The sequence below is a fragment of the Stegastes partitus genome, unplaced genomic scaffold (genome assembly GCF_000690725.1).
Source record: "Stegastes partitus isolate 25-593 unplaced genomic scaffold, Stegastes_partitus-1.0.2 Scaffold1494, whole genome shotgun sequence".
Taxonomy (NCBI): domain Eukaryota; kingdom Metazoa; phylum Chordata; class Actinopteri; family Pomacentridae; genus Stegastes; species Stegastes partitus.
The window spans coordinates 21,899-37,319 of record NW_007579225.1 but is presented as its reverse complement, the minus strand read 5'-3'; the positions used below and the strand labels follow the sequence as shown (position 1 = coordinate 37,319).

Below are 15,421 nucleotides of genomic sequence, written 5' to 3'. Positions count from 1 at the left end.
TACACCACTAACTATAATATCTATATTTCACATTATGATCAGATGAGGTTGCAGATTTATCAACGGCTTTAAAACTGAAAATCCCAAGTACCTGAAATATTGTAAATTATCTTTGATTATCTGGAGAATACCAGAAACACAATTAGCCAGATTTATTTGTTTTTCTTGGAGAGAAAGCAGCCAGCAGGTGGGTCACCTTCCCTTTCCATTTGCTGCACACAATAAGAGCAGGTTGTGCTAAAGTTCTGCTCAAAACTACAACTCCCAGAGTCGCGCCACCGAGGCCGGATGTTCGTGTTGCACAAATTTGGCGCTGATCTATCCGGGTACTTCATTCACTGCTTCCTTTCGCGCCGGGTAACCGGAGAGCCGTGCGTCCATGTGCGCAGTGACTGGGAATTGATAGACCTCTGAGATATTAAAATCCGAGCCGTAAGCAGAGTTTTCGTGATGGATCCTGAGTCTTTGGTCGAGGCCCTTCGGGGGACGATGGACCCCAACCTGCGGGCGGCCGCGGAGCGACAGCTGAACGAGGTAAAAGTTGAGATTAGCCCGTTAATGGTGAAGGCAGTTGTGGCGCGGTCTCGGGTCGGGCCTCGGCCGTTCACAACATCAAGATGGAGCGATCACGCAGACTGGGCTCCGCTGCTTTCACCCGGACAGATCAAGCGCTAAATCCCGCTAGACTCGCCCGCTGGGCCCCACCGCCCTCACCCCCGTCACCACTGTAGAGCCACAAGCACCAAGCGAAGAGCATTTTTGTGATCTCGATGACACACTCGTGTGCCAGTAACCAACGTCAACGCTAGCTACATCTCGAGCCAGCTGTGTCGCTAATGCTAAACAAGCTAACCCTTCTGAGGAGATAATGGTTAGCTCGTCACAGACCGTTTCGGTGCAGTTTAGGCTGATTTCAGAGCTGACGCGACACCACAGCAACACGGGCAGTGTGTTAAATACCAAGTGAAGCTGAGTGAATGTGGGCCATGTGCTGGTTAAGGTATTTAACAGCAGGATACGGATGTCTTGCTGTGTGGCTAATGTCAGCTAGCTCACTGAGCTACTTGTTGGATGAGCTGCCATAGCTGCTGCTCACGTGTCACTGTGACAAGCCCTGGACGGAACACAGTTATTAACTGCGAAGTAAAAAATTTACGTAATTCAGCCTCTTTGACTGTTGTTCCTCTTGGCTACACGCTATATCCGATCGGCGACTTTGTAGTTAATTCGTAAAATATATATTTAAGTGGATTTTCACACCAGGCGACTTCCATGTGAGCTAACGTTAAGTACGTTAGCTGTGCTGTCCTGGTTGGGGCAGCAGCCGGAATGTGTGGTTAGAAAGTTGTCTTGTGTGTCCTCAAATGACAGCTATCTGCTTTACGTCTGACCTTTGATTATATATACATGTGTATTTAAATATGCGTATTACCTAACTGGGTGTCGGATCAGAGACTTTAAACGGCTGTGGTGGAGCATAACTTCCTCTGTAACTGGGAGCCCGTATTGTTGTGCTCCATTCTGTTTTGATTGAGTAATGCTGATCGGGGACACAGCTCGCCTGCTCATCAAAGTTGTCCTAATCAGTTAGTATGCAGTGCCTGAGCAGATAATTTGCATATTGCCCCACAATCTGTCTCCCTTAGATAACACTGTAAATATTTGGATGACTTTATTAATTTTAAATTGGCTTTAATTTGCCACTCTTGCCTTTTATTTGACTGGCCACACACCCTCTTTTAAATCTGCCTTCCTTCTTTAAATGTTCTACTAGTCAGGATTTTTGTTAAGGGGATTAAATGCCATAGGCCTTTTGAAGCTCAGGTTGTGGGTGAGTAAGTGATGATGAAGTCAGATCTGAATGTTATGATGAAGATCCACGGCTCTTCTTACATGTGTGTTCCTGCAAGTCACTGACACAGATCACCAAAAAGCACCTGGTTGTATTCAGGTGATAATAATCCAGTTATAGCACAAATGTTCAGTGCTCCAGTCAAGAACACTTCCTCTGTTTATTTCTGGCAGTGCTAGGGGCTTAAGTTTTGGTACTCCCACATATGCAATGATAGTGATGGTTCAGTTGAATGGCATAGCCGGGAGAGTATTCTCACCCCATTGGCTGGGTTTATTCAAGTCGTACATAGAGCCAAAGAAATCATGTCTTCTGGAGGAGGGCAGAGTAAATCTGTAGTTTCTAAATACAGTTCTTTGCTTAGTCATAAACTCTGACTCTGTTTTTCACAGAAAACTGTCCGATAAAATTAAATAAATGTTTATTACATTGCACGACCTTTAAGGATGTGCTAATAGATTGCAGCTTCAGAGAGGCTAAAGGCATGTATTGCAAATGCTGTCTGTTGTGGAGCTCCTCTTACCCGTTTGATGGTTGGAATTGGCAGCGTATTTATTAGCCTGACCATACAGAAACAAACATCTGAGGTATCAGTTGGTCATCTCGTGAATCATCAGCGTTACAAGTTCGCAGGGACAAGCCTAATGCAGCATCGCTCTGATGAAGCTACCTTGCGTACTTCACCACTTAATCATATTTTAGATCAGAAAAAACGGACCTGCACTGTTTGGAATCACAGCTAGTTAATGTGAGCGTATATTTTTAATGACATGAGCCCTTCAGAAAGACTCAGTGATGTAATATTTGTACTTCACTGATGTGTATTTTTTAAGATTGGACAAATGTAGGTGTTCTAAAAATGATGCAGACCATGGATGTTTTTTTTAATCCTGAAAATATGATGTAAAAATGCGACAAAGCTTGAAATTATTCATCAATTTCATAAAGGTAATAAGTCATTATCCGTCTTGTTGTCAGTTGCCTAGCAACAGAGCTGACGTCAGCGTGCCTTAAAGCATCTGAATGCCAAACGTAATGTTTACTCAGCTTGCCATGTCAAAAATACACCCTTCACAGTTTGTTTTGATGGCAGTGCAAAGTAGGTTTCATGAGAAATAGCTTGAAACCTAATGCACACAGAATAGTGTTGAAAGGAAGAAAAAAAAAAGAAAGAAGGACGTGTTATGTGTGTGTTTATAACTGACCTACATTCAGCTGTTTTCAATTCTGATTTACAGGGTCACACCCAGGTAAACTTTGTGTCCACTCTGCTGCGTGTCACCATGTCTGATCAGCTGGATTTGCCTGTCAGACAAGCAGGTGAGTCTGAACCTTGGCATTGTCATAATAGATCCACAGATAATTAAAAACAAACTTTTGTATAATAAATCTTGATGGAACGACAATCGGCTCTGTGTGTGTGCTAAATAATCTGGGAGTTCACTGTTTTTCTAATAACATCTTCACACATTATTAGATCAAATGGTAAATGAGTTTAACATTGAATGTCTTTTCTTTATTCAAGCAAATTAATGGACTGAAACTGAATCCCTCCAGAAACTCCAGAATTTGTAGCTGCTCATTAGACTTCACTTGAGGATATGAAAAATACTACTCCTTTACTAATTAAATTGTCCCTTTCAGTTTTCTGTGTGTTGTGTCTTGATAAGTGGGGATCTTTCCAAACAATGCCAGGACTCTGAGTTCATGCTTTCATCACCTTGTACCAACTGGATCCACACATGGCTCCTGAAACACCCCAGTACTGTGTGACTTCATGACTTTACCACATTATCCTTTATCTGGCTCTAAATTTGTCAGATTACATTAGATGAGAAATCGACTTGATGTTCTCCATGATCCCAAGTCAAATGGGTCACTTACATAATAGTTTTAAAAAGGGATAATTTAGTGCTGATACGTGAGTCACGCTTGTGTTTTTGTGAGGCTAAAGTGGCACGCTGAAGTGCAGTGCACACGTGGAGTCGGTTAAATATAGCTTGTTTTGCTTTAGTCGAATGCTGCTCTGTGAGGAAGGTGTTAATGGAAAGGGGGGAAAAATCTATGGCCGAAGTTTAAATCTTGTCCAAAGTTGTTACAGAAAGTCTCCAGATAGGATCTGAATCACTGTATGTCCGCCTCCCAAGTGTTCATAGCTCCGCTAGCAAATTAAGCTGCTATAGAGCCGCACTTTGGTTCAATAAATTACTTTTCCAGCTGTAGAAAAAATGCCTGACAGTGTTCGGAGCAGAATAGAGCAGCAGCTCCTCCAGACTGCACAGAAGTTGTCGGAATAATATCGAAAGTGAGGCTGATTGCAAACGTACATTGTCGTAATTTATTGTCCTGGCACTTAGTCAATCACTTGGACCGGCCAGATTGTTATTTGTTTTTAGAGCCCGTCTGGCTCGATGCCGGTAAGCAGTCAAAAAAAAAAAAAGCTTTCATGGTTTTTTGTGGAAACACTCGCTCTGATTCTTTTATGATCATTTCATGTGATTGGCAGCGGTTACATAATTTGAATAGATTGATCAAGTTAATAGTAGTTGTTGAGCAGCCGGGTGTCTCTAGACAGCATGACTGAATGTGGGTTTGAGTTGTGTTTGAGTCAGTGTTGGTGGGATGTGCAGCATGAGCTGTGTTCTGAGGTTTCTGCTACCCAAAAATGAATAAGGAGGTAAATGAGATTTTGTTTGTGTGCTGGTCCAAGAAAAAAAAAAAGAGTTTTTAAATTTGATTTTATTTGCTTTGAGGACCACAAATGAAATTCCATTTACCTCGGCTGTATTTGTGCCGTGGCGAGTTAAAAGAACTCCGTGTACAAAGCACACGACGCTGCAGCTACCTGAGTTCTGCACCGCTTCATGCTACGGGGGGATAATTGAGAATTTTTGATGTGAAATGTGGTAGACTGATCCTTTTTTTAAAAAGTATTTGGTTCCCATCAACATAACTCTATCCACTGGGCATTCTTTAATTTCAAATGATCTTAACCTTGTGGAGAAACATTTGTAGAGTTGTTGTGTTTGAGAACGGGGCACCTTTGTTGTCACACCTGAGGTGATAGTTTACTGTATTTCTTTAGTCATTTTATGCTTTTATTGCTCATGTATTAATCCTGCACCCATTTTATTAATTAAAACATTTTCAGGTAGTTATTTCCCTCATGTCCACGTGTCTGATTTATACGACAGACGCTCGGTGGCTTGGCAGCGTCGGGTCGTAGCGTCGGGTAGCTCGGTGGTCATAGGTGGAGGGGAGGGGGTTTATGCTCTGTCAGCATTGATAGGCTAGATTATGATTGCCTCGCCAGCGGTGCAGACCTTTGTGTCAGCAGTCTGACGTCTGCGTCCAGCCCTCTCTCCTCCACTCCCTCAGATGCCACAGAACTCAGAGTGGGGCCCCACACTGTAGATGTGAACCCAGCTGACACCCTGGTGCCACATTCGAAACTACTGAACTACAGATGGAAGAATTTATTTCTGTAGCTTAGAGTTTAGGTGGTTCTGAATTCACACTGCTGTGTCGTACACAGCCGCAATGATGCAAATGCATTCAGCGCGATTGATGCAAGTCATGGCGTTTGTGTATTTAAAGCCGTGCATAGTCATGTCGTCTAATGTGCAGCACAGTGTCGGGTCATAAATGCTTCTGCGCTATCCTGAGCAGCTTAATGGTTTCATTAAAAAGCTATTTGACGATGCAGTGGGGGTTGATGTGGATTCAGAGGAGGAAGTGATATGTTAATATTTTAGGGTTTTTGTCACACATTGGGTTTGGTGGTTTCCAAGTTTTGGCTTTAAAAGCTCTGTAAAGGCTGACCTTTGTTTCCCCCCCATCTCTGTTTAGGTGTGATTTACCTTAAGAACATGATAACCCAGCACTGGAGTGATGGAGACGGTTCAGGCACAGAGACGCCTATTAACAACATCCCCGAGGAGGACAGGCAGTTCATCCGAGACAACATAGTGGAGGCCATCATCCACTCCCCCGAGCGCATCAGGTAACCTCAAACCCTGCAGGCTGAGCAGAGAGGGGGGAGGAGATGCTGTCATCCATCCATGTTCCCTCGGAGTCACCCTCGGCCACTTCACACACACCGTATCCTGTCGCTTTCTAAATCGCCCCGTCTAAAAATGCCCTTTTGAACTTCAGGGTCCAGCTGACAACATGTATCCACCACATGATCAAGCACGACTACCCCGGCAAGTGGACGACCATCGTGGACAAGATCGGCTTCTACCTGCAGTCCGACAACAGCGCGGGATGGCTGGGCATCTTGCTTTGCCTTTACCAGCTTGTCAAAAACTACGAGTGAGTCGTCGCTCTTTATCTTGATTGTAAATATAACACGTGACACGACTCTGTGTTAATGGGGCTTTGTGTTTTATAACAGATATAAGAAACCAGAAGAGCGCCAACCTCTCGTGGCTGCCATGCACATCTTCATGCCCATGTTGAAAGAACGCTTTATCCAGCTTCTCCCTGACCACTCCAGTGACTCTGTCCTCATTCAGAAACAGATCTTCAAAATCCTCTATGCCCTCTTCCAGGTAATGTCACAACTCTTACAGCTGGTGTTTGAAATAGGTTTGTTCCCTGAAAGCGGCGTTTATTTTTTAAATCTGTATTGCCCTCTGTAGCTTTAACCGATCTCAATATGTGGCGTAATCACACTAAGATATATGTTTGGTTTTTTTTTGTTGTTGTTTTTTTAAATCTGACTTTCTTTGTGTCCACAGTACAACCTCCCTCTGGAGCTCATCAACAGACAGAACCTGACAGAGTGGATGGAGATCCTGAAGACAGTTGTGGATAGAGATGTGCCTCCGGTGAGGAGACGAAATAAATTCACACTGCTTTAACACTGCCAGTCCTCAGAAAGTGTTTCCAAAATGTGTGCAATTAACTTCTCCACAAGCAGACTGTGCCAATGTTGTTCTCGTCTTTGCAGGAGACGATGCAGATAGATGAAGACGAGAGGCCCGAGCTGCCGTGGTGGAAGTGTAAGAAGTGGGCCCTTCACATCCTGGCTCGGCTGTTTGAGAGGTAAAAAAAATGTAATAGTCGATCCCTGAACTTGTTCAAGAAACACCAGGAACATGTTAGCGCTGACTGTAATAAACCCTGTTTGCAGGTATGGAAGCCCAGGCAACACAACCAAAGAGTACGCAGAGTTTGCTGAACTTTTCCTAAAGGAATATGCAGTCGCTGCACAGCAGGTAAGGACTTCAAAAAGTGAAATGTAAGCAGCGGATCTCCAGTCAGACAGAACTGTGTAGTTTTTTTTTTTTGAGTGAACATCACAAGTGAAAAGTTTCTTTGTACATTTGTCTCCTAGGTGCTGCTGAAAGTCTTATACCAGTACAAGGAAAAGCAATATGTGGCTCCCAGAGTACTCCAACAGACACTCAACTACATCAACCAGGGCATAGCTCACGCTCTGACGTGGAAAAACCTCAAACCACACATCCAGGTACAAATACATCAGGTTGAAATATCCAGTAAACATTTCACGATTCTCTATGTGGCAACGTGTTGGTTATGATGTTCTGATCAGAGTCACTGGTAGAACTATTACCTGTAGTCGGTACTGGTTCAGCCACCGTCACAACAAAACAAAACCCGACACTAAGTGGTGGCCGTCGTTTCTCATATTCTCTGCTCAACACCTGCTTTAAATGTGTCACTTGCAGCTTGAGTCAGTGACAGAAATCGTTTTGTCACAGGAAGAATGGGGTGTGTCGGCAAACACACCGCTGGTTTGCGTGCCAACATTTAGCTACATCACCAACATCGGTCTGGGACTGCAATCCACACATGACACTGTCTGAAACGGTGTTCTACACACAGGCTAACGTTTGTTGTTACTTCACAAAGTTTGTGTGTCACTATAACGAAGAAAAAAGATAACAACCGAGGACCAGAGCTAGCACACACATAGCATTACTGTTCTGAATCAACAGCCTATAAGGACACACTGGCTGCATGGAGCGTGTACCAACGTGTGAGCGTCGCTGCTGATAAACACAGAACGCCTAAAGCGAGCCTGAGGAGCAGAGATAATGCGTAACTTGCCAGCTACTGCTCGATAACTAAACGGAAACTCAATTTCACTTGCTTTAACGTAACCATCGGGGGGGTAAAGTAGATCGTAGGACAGCTGATAGCTACTAAATATAGCATCCAAAACAAGTTCACATCCAGCTAATAAACTGCTGTTTACGACCTGTCAGAATAACGGACCTTAATAGCTGCATTTTCACCTTCAGTGGTCGCTGTGTGTAGAACTGCATGCTGGTCATTTTACAAGTGCCTGACATCTGCTATGTTGGACTTTTTGTTTTTCAGGGCATCATCCAGGATGTGGTTTTCCCCCTCATGTGCTACACAGACAGTGACGAGGAGCTGTGGCAGGAGGATCCGTACGAGTACATCCGCATGAAGTTTGGTAAGCAGAGAATTTAGGTGCCTGTAATCCAAAAGGAATCCTGCGCTCGTGCGATGACTAACCGTAACTCCGCTTTGTGCCGTCTCCCTCAGATGTGTTTGAGGACTTCATCTCTCCAACAACAGCTGCCCAGACGCTGCTCTTCACCGCCTGCAACAAGAGGAAAGAGGTGAGTCGACACTGTGTTGTTGTTAATGTTCTTAAAACTTTGATTCAGTCCCGGTTCCCATGCTTCATATTTAACGAGGCGTAAAGAATAAAACCGTATGTTGTGCTTGTTCTTTTTAGGTGCTGCAAAAGACTATGGGCTTCTGTTATCAGATTCTCACTGATCCGTCATCTGACCCCAGGAAAAAGGATGGTGCCCTGCACATGATCGGCTCTTTGGCTGAAATCTTGCTGAAGGTAAACTGCTCACGGCTGGCTTGTTTACAGTATTGCTTTGACCACCGCTGCCTTCTACACACACTTTCTAAGACCTGCAGTTCTGCTCTCACTCAGCGAAACAGATGTCGAACATTTCTAACACGGTGCAGCAACGATTTCTCGTGCTTTCACCATGACTGCCCTCACGAGCATTCAGCCGTCGATTACGGTCTCTAACTGGGGCAAGAGATGAGTTTGCAAAAGTTGACTTAGATGTGAGCTGATGGTGAACTTAGTCGTGCTCTGCTGAAGTCCAGTTAATTATATCATAGCTGTGGGCCAGCTATTCCAGTGCTGATACCGTCCAATAACTCATTAACCCCGACTCAACCTCCAGAATTCACCGAACGAGCAAAAAAATAGATTGATGTTAATGTGTGAAATGTACGGGTTAAGTGTTGTGTTGACTGTCTGTCTTTTCACACAGAAAAAGATATACAAGGACCAGATGGAGTTCATGCTGCAGAATCACGTCTTCCCCCTGTTCCGCAGTGAACTGGGCTACATGAGAGCCAGAGTGAGTGACGACCGCCGAGCAGACCGACCTCACGCTCGTGTCAGAACAGCATTGAATAAAGCAGCCCGTATTATCGGCGTGTAGCTTCATTTTTTCGTCCTCCTCTCTGCTTTTCCACAGGCTTGCTGGGTGCTGCATTACTTCTGCGAGGTGAAGTTCAAAAGCGACCAGAACCTGCAGACAGCTCTCGAGCTGACCCGCCTCTGTCTAATTAATGACAATGAGATGCCAGTTAAGGTGGAGGCTGCTATCGCCCTGCAGGTTCTCATCAGCAACCAGGAGAAAGGTGAGCGTGCAAAATCCGACGGCTCACGGACGGCAGTAACTGTACTTTTTTTTTTTTTTAATGATGTGTAATTCAGTTTTCTTGTCTGACTAAAGTTCTGTATTGTGTGTTGCAGCCAAAGAATACATCACCCCCTTCATCCGGCCAGTGATGCAGGCTCTCCTGCACATTGTCAGGGAGACAGAGAATGATGACCTCACCAATGTCATTCAGAAGATGATCTGCGAATACAGTGAGGAGGTCACTCCGATCGCAGTGGAGATGACACAGCACTTGGTGAGTTCAGTCAGTGTCGAGGCTACACACTGATGTGGTCATTTTACATGATTCCGCTCCGAGTGGCCAAATAAACTCCCCCTAGTTTGTGCAAACCTGTGCAGCATTTCTGTTTTAGTCGTGTCAATATACTCACAAAAGATGCCAAACATTTGCCTGTTTGAACATCAGCCAGTGGCCGTGGAGAGTTCAGTAAACGGTGACGTCTCATGCATGCGCTCAGCTTTGTTTTGAGCAGAAAGCTACAGTCAGATTGGGTCTGTTTTGAATCGGCTCCTTTCTCATATTCTATTAGCAATTCTGAGGGGAAATCTGTCAGATCTCCTGCCTGTTGATGAGTGCGTTGCTGTTTGGATGCCAGTAGATTCTTAGCCAATCATAATTGTCTCTCCGCTTGCTCTTTGACAGGCGATGACGTTCAACCAGGTGATTCAGACGGGCCCCGACGAGGAGGGAGGGGATGACAAGGCGGTGACGGCGATGGGCATCCTCAACACCATCGACACATTGCTAAGTGTGGTGGAGGACCACAAAGAGGTTAGCAGCATAGCCACTAAATACGCTGCCCACATACGCACACACTCCTGGCTGATCACTCATCTCGGTGCCACTTCCTCTGTAGAGGCAGCTCTGGTCTGCTGCAGCGTTCCTGCCAACACACTTGAGCCACCCACCAACTCCTGGGAACACGCTCTGTTCTCACCATGTTCAAAATGACTCAGAGGCTGAGGCAGACGCTAGAAATAGTGCCGGGGCACGCTGCCACCATGTCTGCTGAAACATAGGACCACTGCTGCTCCAAGCCAAGAAGCCATTAGATGTGACCAAGCATTGAGGATTTGTTTTTCTTTTTTTTTTTTTTTTGATTGCGTAACGACTCAGTAGTTTTGGATTCCGCTATTGTCAGCATACGTCACTTTGCTGCACAGACGTGGGGTTATTTTTATCTGACCTGTGAATCTGTTTAGGAAACTGAACCTGTTCATTAGAGAACAGGCGACGCTACAGCACGGACACTTCAGATGCATAAATGATGAAAAACGGCTTATCCTGATTGTCTTTAGGTGATTTGACTCAATAGTTAGCTTCTATAGAGTCAATACACAGATGTTTACATGTAATAAACCCACTGAACAGTTAAAGAATCACAGTTTGAGGTTTAAAAATCGACAAATACAAAATGGCTCTAACAGGATATCGTTAAATATAATGTGAGCAAAACATTTGTTGACTTCTTGATTTTCTAATATAGTGATTAATTACCTTGAACCTTTGTGTTGTTGCAGATCACACAGCAGCTGGAGGGCATCTGCCTGCAGGTGATTGGCACTGTGCTGCAGCAACATGTACTGGGTAAGCAGGACTGGTTCTTCCTGAGCTTCCACATTCCACCCAGCATGTCACACTAAAACTCCTTCTGTGTGCCCACTTGAGAGATTACCTGTTGATAATAAACACACCGTCCTTGCCGCCAGTGACTCACTTCTGTTTTGCTCGTCTTTCAGAATTCTATGAGGAGATCCTGTCCCTGGCTCACAGCCTGACCTGCCAGCAGGTGTCGCCACAGATGTGGCAGCTTCTTCCACTCGTGTATGAAGTCTTCCAGCAGGATGGATTTGACTACTTCACAGGTACGTGCATGGGAGGAAAGTATTCGTATAGATATTGGAATACTATGTTGGTTTCAGTGATGTATATAAACCTTTACGTGAAATCCAGATTTATGCTCCATATCCAGCCAGGATCCTGAGTTTTGCTACTGAAAGAGGAACACGTAGAACTCTGTGGTTGTCTGCTGATCACAGCCTCACATTCTGCCTGGTCTGAATAATGACTTTGTGTTTCAGATATGATGCCTCTCCTTCACAACTACGTCACGGTTGACACAGACACCCTCCTATCAGACACCAAATACCTGGAGATTATCTATAGCATGTGCAAGAAGGTAAAGTGGAGCAGTTGATGCTACACACTGCAGGAGTGTCTTTTGTTGATGAGTGTGCATTTGGAGGTTTAACTTGGTTTATCACTTCACAAAGGTCCTGACAGGTGATCCAGGTGAGGACCCAGAGTGCCATGCAGCCAAGCTGTTGGAGGTGATCATCCTGCAGTGCAAAGGCCGTGGCATTGATCAGGTCGGTGCCTGATGGAGACAATCACATTTACGTCTAACACAAACGAACCATTAAGAGACAGCTATAGTCGTTTGCAGCTGTTGTAATGTGTGTTTGCTGCAGTTGTTTGTACTAAAAGAGAACGACTCGACCTGCTGTTGCTGCAGGTTGTGCCCTTGTTTGTCGCTGCTGCGTTGGAGCGTTTGACGCGGGAGGTGAAGACCAGCGAGCTGAGGACTATGTGCCTGCAGGTGGCCATCGCTGCACTTTACTACAGCCCCCCTCTTCTCCTCAACACTTTGGAGAACCTCCGCTTTCCCAACAACACTGAGCCAATCACTAACCACTTCATAACCCAGTGGCTGAAAGACGTCGACTGCTTCCTCGGGTAAGACTTCTGTCGATGGGCAGCGACATTGACTGTAGCAGAGATGCAAACACAGACTGCTGCATTGCATTCGTCAACACATTTACCTCAGAACTAGTTTTCTTGTGTGTAATTATAGAGCGATGCGTTCTTAAGAGACTGAGGAGGGAGGAAGAAATTGCCTTTCAGGAGCGATACACCAATGCTGCAGAAAAACTAATTATTTTTTATGATGGATTCTCTGATTACATTGAACCACAGTACAGGTTAATGACAGCAGCTTGTGGTGAGATCAGCTGTAATGACATTTAAAATGAGCATTGACGAAGTGAGGTACTCCCAATTTGCCATGGATTGTCTATCTGTAATTGCTGGTAATGACATTATTACAGTGTGAAACTACAGATACTGTGCAGCCCTGATAAGCTGCAGTATCCCTGATGTTGAAGGTCGACACTCTTTCTTAAACTAGGGGCAGACATCTTTCCGAATCGATATTACTTTAAATCAACCAATTGTTTACTCAGCTATTGTCATCCTTAGTGCTGATCAGCAGTCCAGCTAACTATTTGTATCCCTTTGCTCCCCTCACAGCCTCCACGACAGGAAGATGTGCATTCTGGGACTCTGCGCTCTCATTGACCTCGAGCACAGGCCTCAGGCCGTCAACCAGGTGGCCGGCCAGCTTCTTCCAGCAGCCATCCTACTCTTCAGCGGCCTCAAGAGGGCGTACGCTTGTCGAGCAGAGCACGAGAATGAGGACGAAGACGATGACGAAGACGGGGAGGACGAAGACGACAATGGTAAGAAGCGAGAGTTTGATGTTTTCAATGTGGTCTGAGCCAAATGAAGCGCCGCCCTGCAAGACGAGTTGAGCCGTGAGGTGATGCTTAAATGTGTTTCCTGTGAAAGTAGCTGAGCTCGGCAGCGACGAGGACGACATCGATGAGGAGGGTCAGGAGTACCTGGAGATGCTGGCGAAGCAGGCAGGAGAGGACGGAGACGATGAAGACTGGGAGGAGGACGACGCCGAGGAGACAGCGCTGGAGGGCTACACTACAGCTGTAGATGACGAAGATAACTTTGTGGACGAGTATCAGATTTTCAAAGCCATACTACAGAGTAAGACGACCACCTGTTGATGCACCGCTTAAACAAATACGTCCATGTTGTTCGTCACTCACTGGTTTTATTCCACTCCACTGTGATGCAGATATCCAGACCCGTGACCCAGCGTGGTACCAGGCACTAACGCAAGCCCTCGACGAGGAACAGGGCAAACAGCTTCAGGACATTGGCACACTTGCAGACCAGAGACGGGCAGCACATGGTGAGCGCCAGCTTGGGCTGCACCCCAGTTTTCTGATGAGACACTGATGCTGCACTTCTGCCTGACAATAAAACCATTTTTCTACATGTTATTATTTACTGCTTGTTTGTTGTTTGATGCAGCTGCACATGGAATAAAAATGACTGTTGCATTTGTAGCATCTCACCATTTACACAACAGCGTGACATGTTGAAATAAGTCCTCGTTGTGCGTTTACAGGCTCTGGGTTGAGTTTGGGATCAATAAAAATGTTTTCTTTTTTTGAACAAATAAATAAAACAAACCTAAAATGGAAAAAAAAATAAAAAATATGGCCCTGTGATAGAATGTGGTGTGCTCTGGAGGTCCTATATCCAGAGCAGCAGTTCAGAAAGCAGAAGAGACGAGTGCATGCTGATGTTGTTCAGTCTTTCAACCACATGTGTCCATTTTCACTTTTGGATTACCAGATTATTTTGTGTGTCTCAGCATTATTTGCATCATGTGATCTGTAGATGATATTAAAAGTCTTATCACATGACATGAAGGTTGTCTTGAACCTCCAGTATAACATTGAAACAGCCCACCGTCACTGCAAACAATTAAATCTCAAGCAAAACAAATTTCTCCCATGATTCATGTTGCTTTTTTCCCCCCATCAACAGAATCCAAGATGATCGAGAAACACGGCGGGTACAAGTTCACAGCGCCAGTGGTGCCATCTACTTTCAACTTTGGAGGCACTGCTCCAGGAATGAATTGAGTCATCTGTTCTACTTTTTATTACTCTGTGACTGATTGTAGTGAAGTGAAAAAAAGCTTGTGTTGTTCCCTTAAGTAGTGGTTCCAGAACTGGTTCTTCTCAGTCATTCTTCAATCTGTCAAATGGGAAATAGCACCAGAAGATGTGGGAAAGCAACCAAAATGCAACCAATGGCTGGGGAAAACAAACCAAGAACTTGAGCACGATGCAAGAGAAGAAGCTCTGAACAACGCTGTCTTCTGGAGCCCAGTGTGCAGGGGATACCATGACAGCAACTCTTTTGTTTTTTTTCCCACTTAAACAAAATTGGGGGATTAACAGTTAGAATTGATAATGGAACTAAATATTTCATTATCACTGTTTTGGCCAAACGGCCGTAATAAGATTATACCTCTGGTAGTGGAGAAATCTACGTTATTTTCTGCATAAACACTCAAGTTTATGTACATACAAGCCAAGGTTATTGATTTTTCAAGTAGCCTTGAAAAACAACCAGAGGCATTTGTAAGGTATCAACAGCTGTATTCATATGTAGCATATTGGATAATTCATAGCACTATGTGATGCCTGATCTCTGTAAATTAATGACTAGCACTTTCATATTGTTCAGGTCTCCTAGCCTTCTGTATCAGACTGCAAATTTTTTAAATTGATGACTATTTAAAATGAAAACAGCTGTAACTTTGTTACTTTGCAAGTGACTTCTGTAATGGCTGGTTGTAACGCATCTGGTTACAGAGTGGATCAGTGGGCAACTCAGAAACATCGATTTCAGGAAAAGAGAATGTTCTTGGTGTTCAATATGGCTACAGGACAAGTGTTTGTGAGCACTGAAAGTGCAATTGGATACATCATTGAAGCATGTACAATTGGACTTATCGTGAAGGTCTCAAGCTTTTGGTTGGTGTATGGATGAACCATCTATATATACAACAACATATTAAAAAAGAAAAAGCTAAGGGAAATGGTGACCATGAGTGATTTCTTACACAGGCACATGGCTTTTCCTGTAACTGGTAAATGACGAAGTGTGACTTTCTTAATGAGTGTCCACCAGAGA

General features: G+C 44.5%; 1 protein-coding gene across 2 annotated transcripts; it reads left to right on the top strand.

The window, feature by feature from the left end:
- The first annotated feature begins 305 nt into the window (after nt 1–305).
- Nucleotides 306–15,326, top strand: ipo7 (importin 7). Of its 2 annotated transcripts, none has more exons than XM_008300049.1 (25): nt 306–534; nt 3,091–3,172; nt 5,702–5,855; nt 6,008–6,166; nt 6,249–6,405; nt 6,595–6,684; nt 6,807–6,901; nt 6,990–7,074; nt 7,194–7,328; nt 8,204–8,303; nt 8,396–8,472; nt 8,592–8,708; nt 9,157–9,246; nt 9,367–9,532; nt 9,648–9,808; nt 10,217–10,345; nt 11,095–11,161; nt 11,314–11,439; nt 11,656–11,753; nt 11,848–11,943; nt 12,090–12,310; nt 12,884–13,092; nt 13,205–13,411; nt 13,503–13,619; nt 14,264–15,326. In XM_008300049.1, the coding sequence occupies exons 1-25, from the start codon at nt 451–453 to the stop codon at nt 14,359–14,361; spliced, it is 3,120 nt and encodes a 1,039-aa protein (XP_008298271.1). In that variant the 5' UTR covers nt 306–450; the 3' UTR covers nt 14,362–15,326. The 2 variants fall into 2 exon arrangements, with proteins under 2 accessions (XP_008298271.1, XP_008298270.1); XM_008300048.1 differs by having other exon boundaries at nt 13,202–13,411.
- The last annotated feature ends 95 nt before the right edge of the window (nt 15,327–15,421 follow it).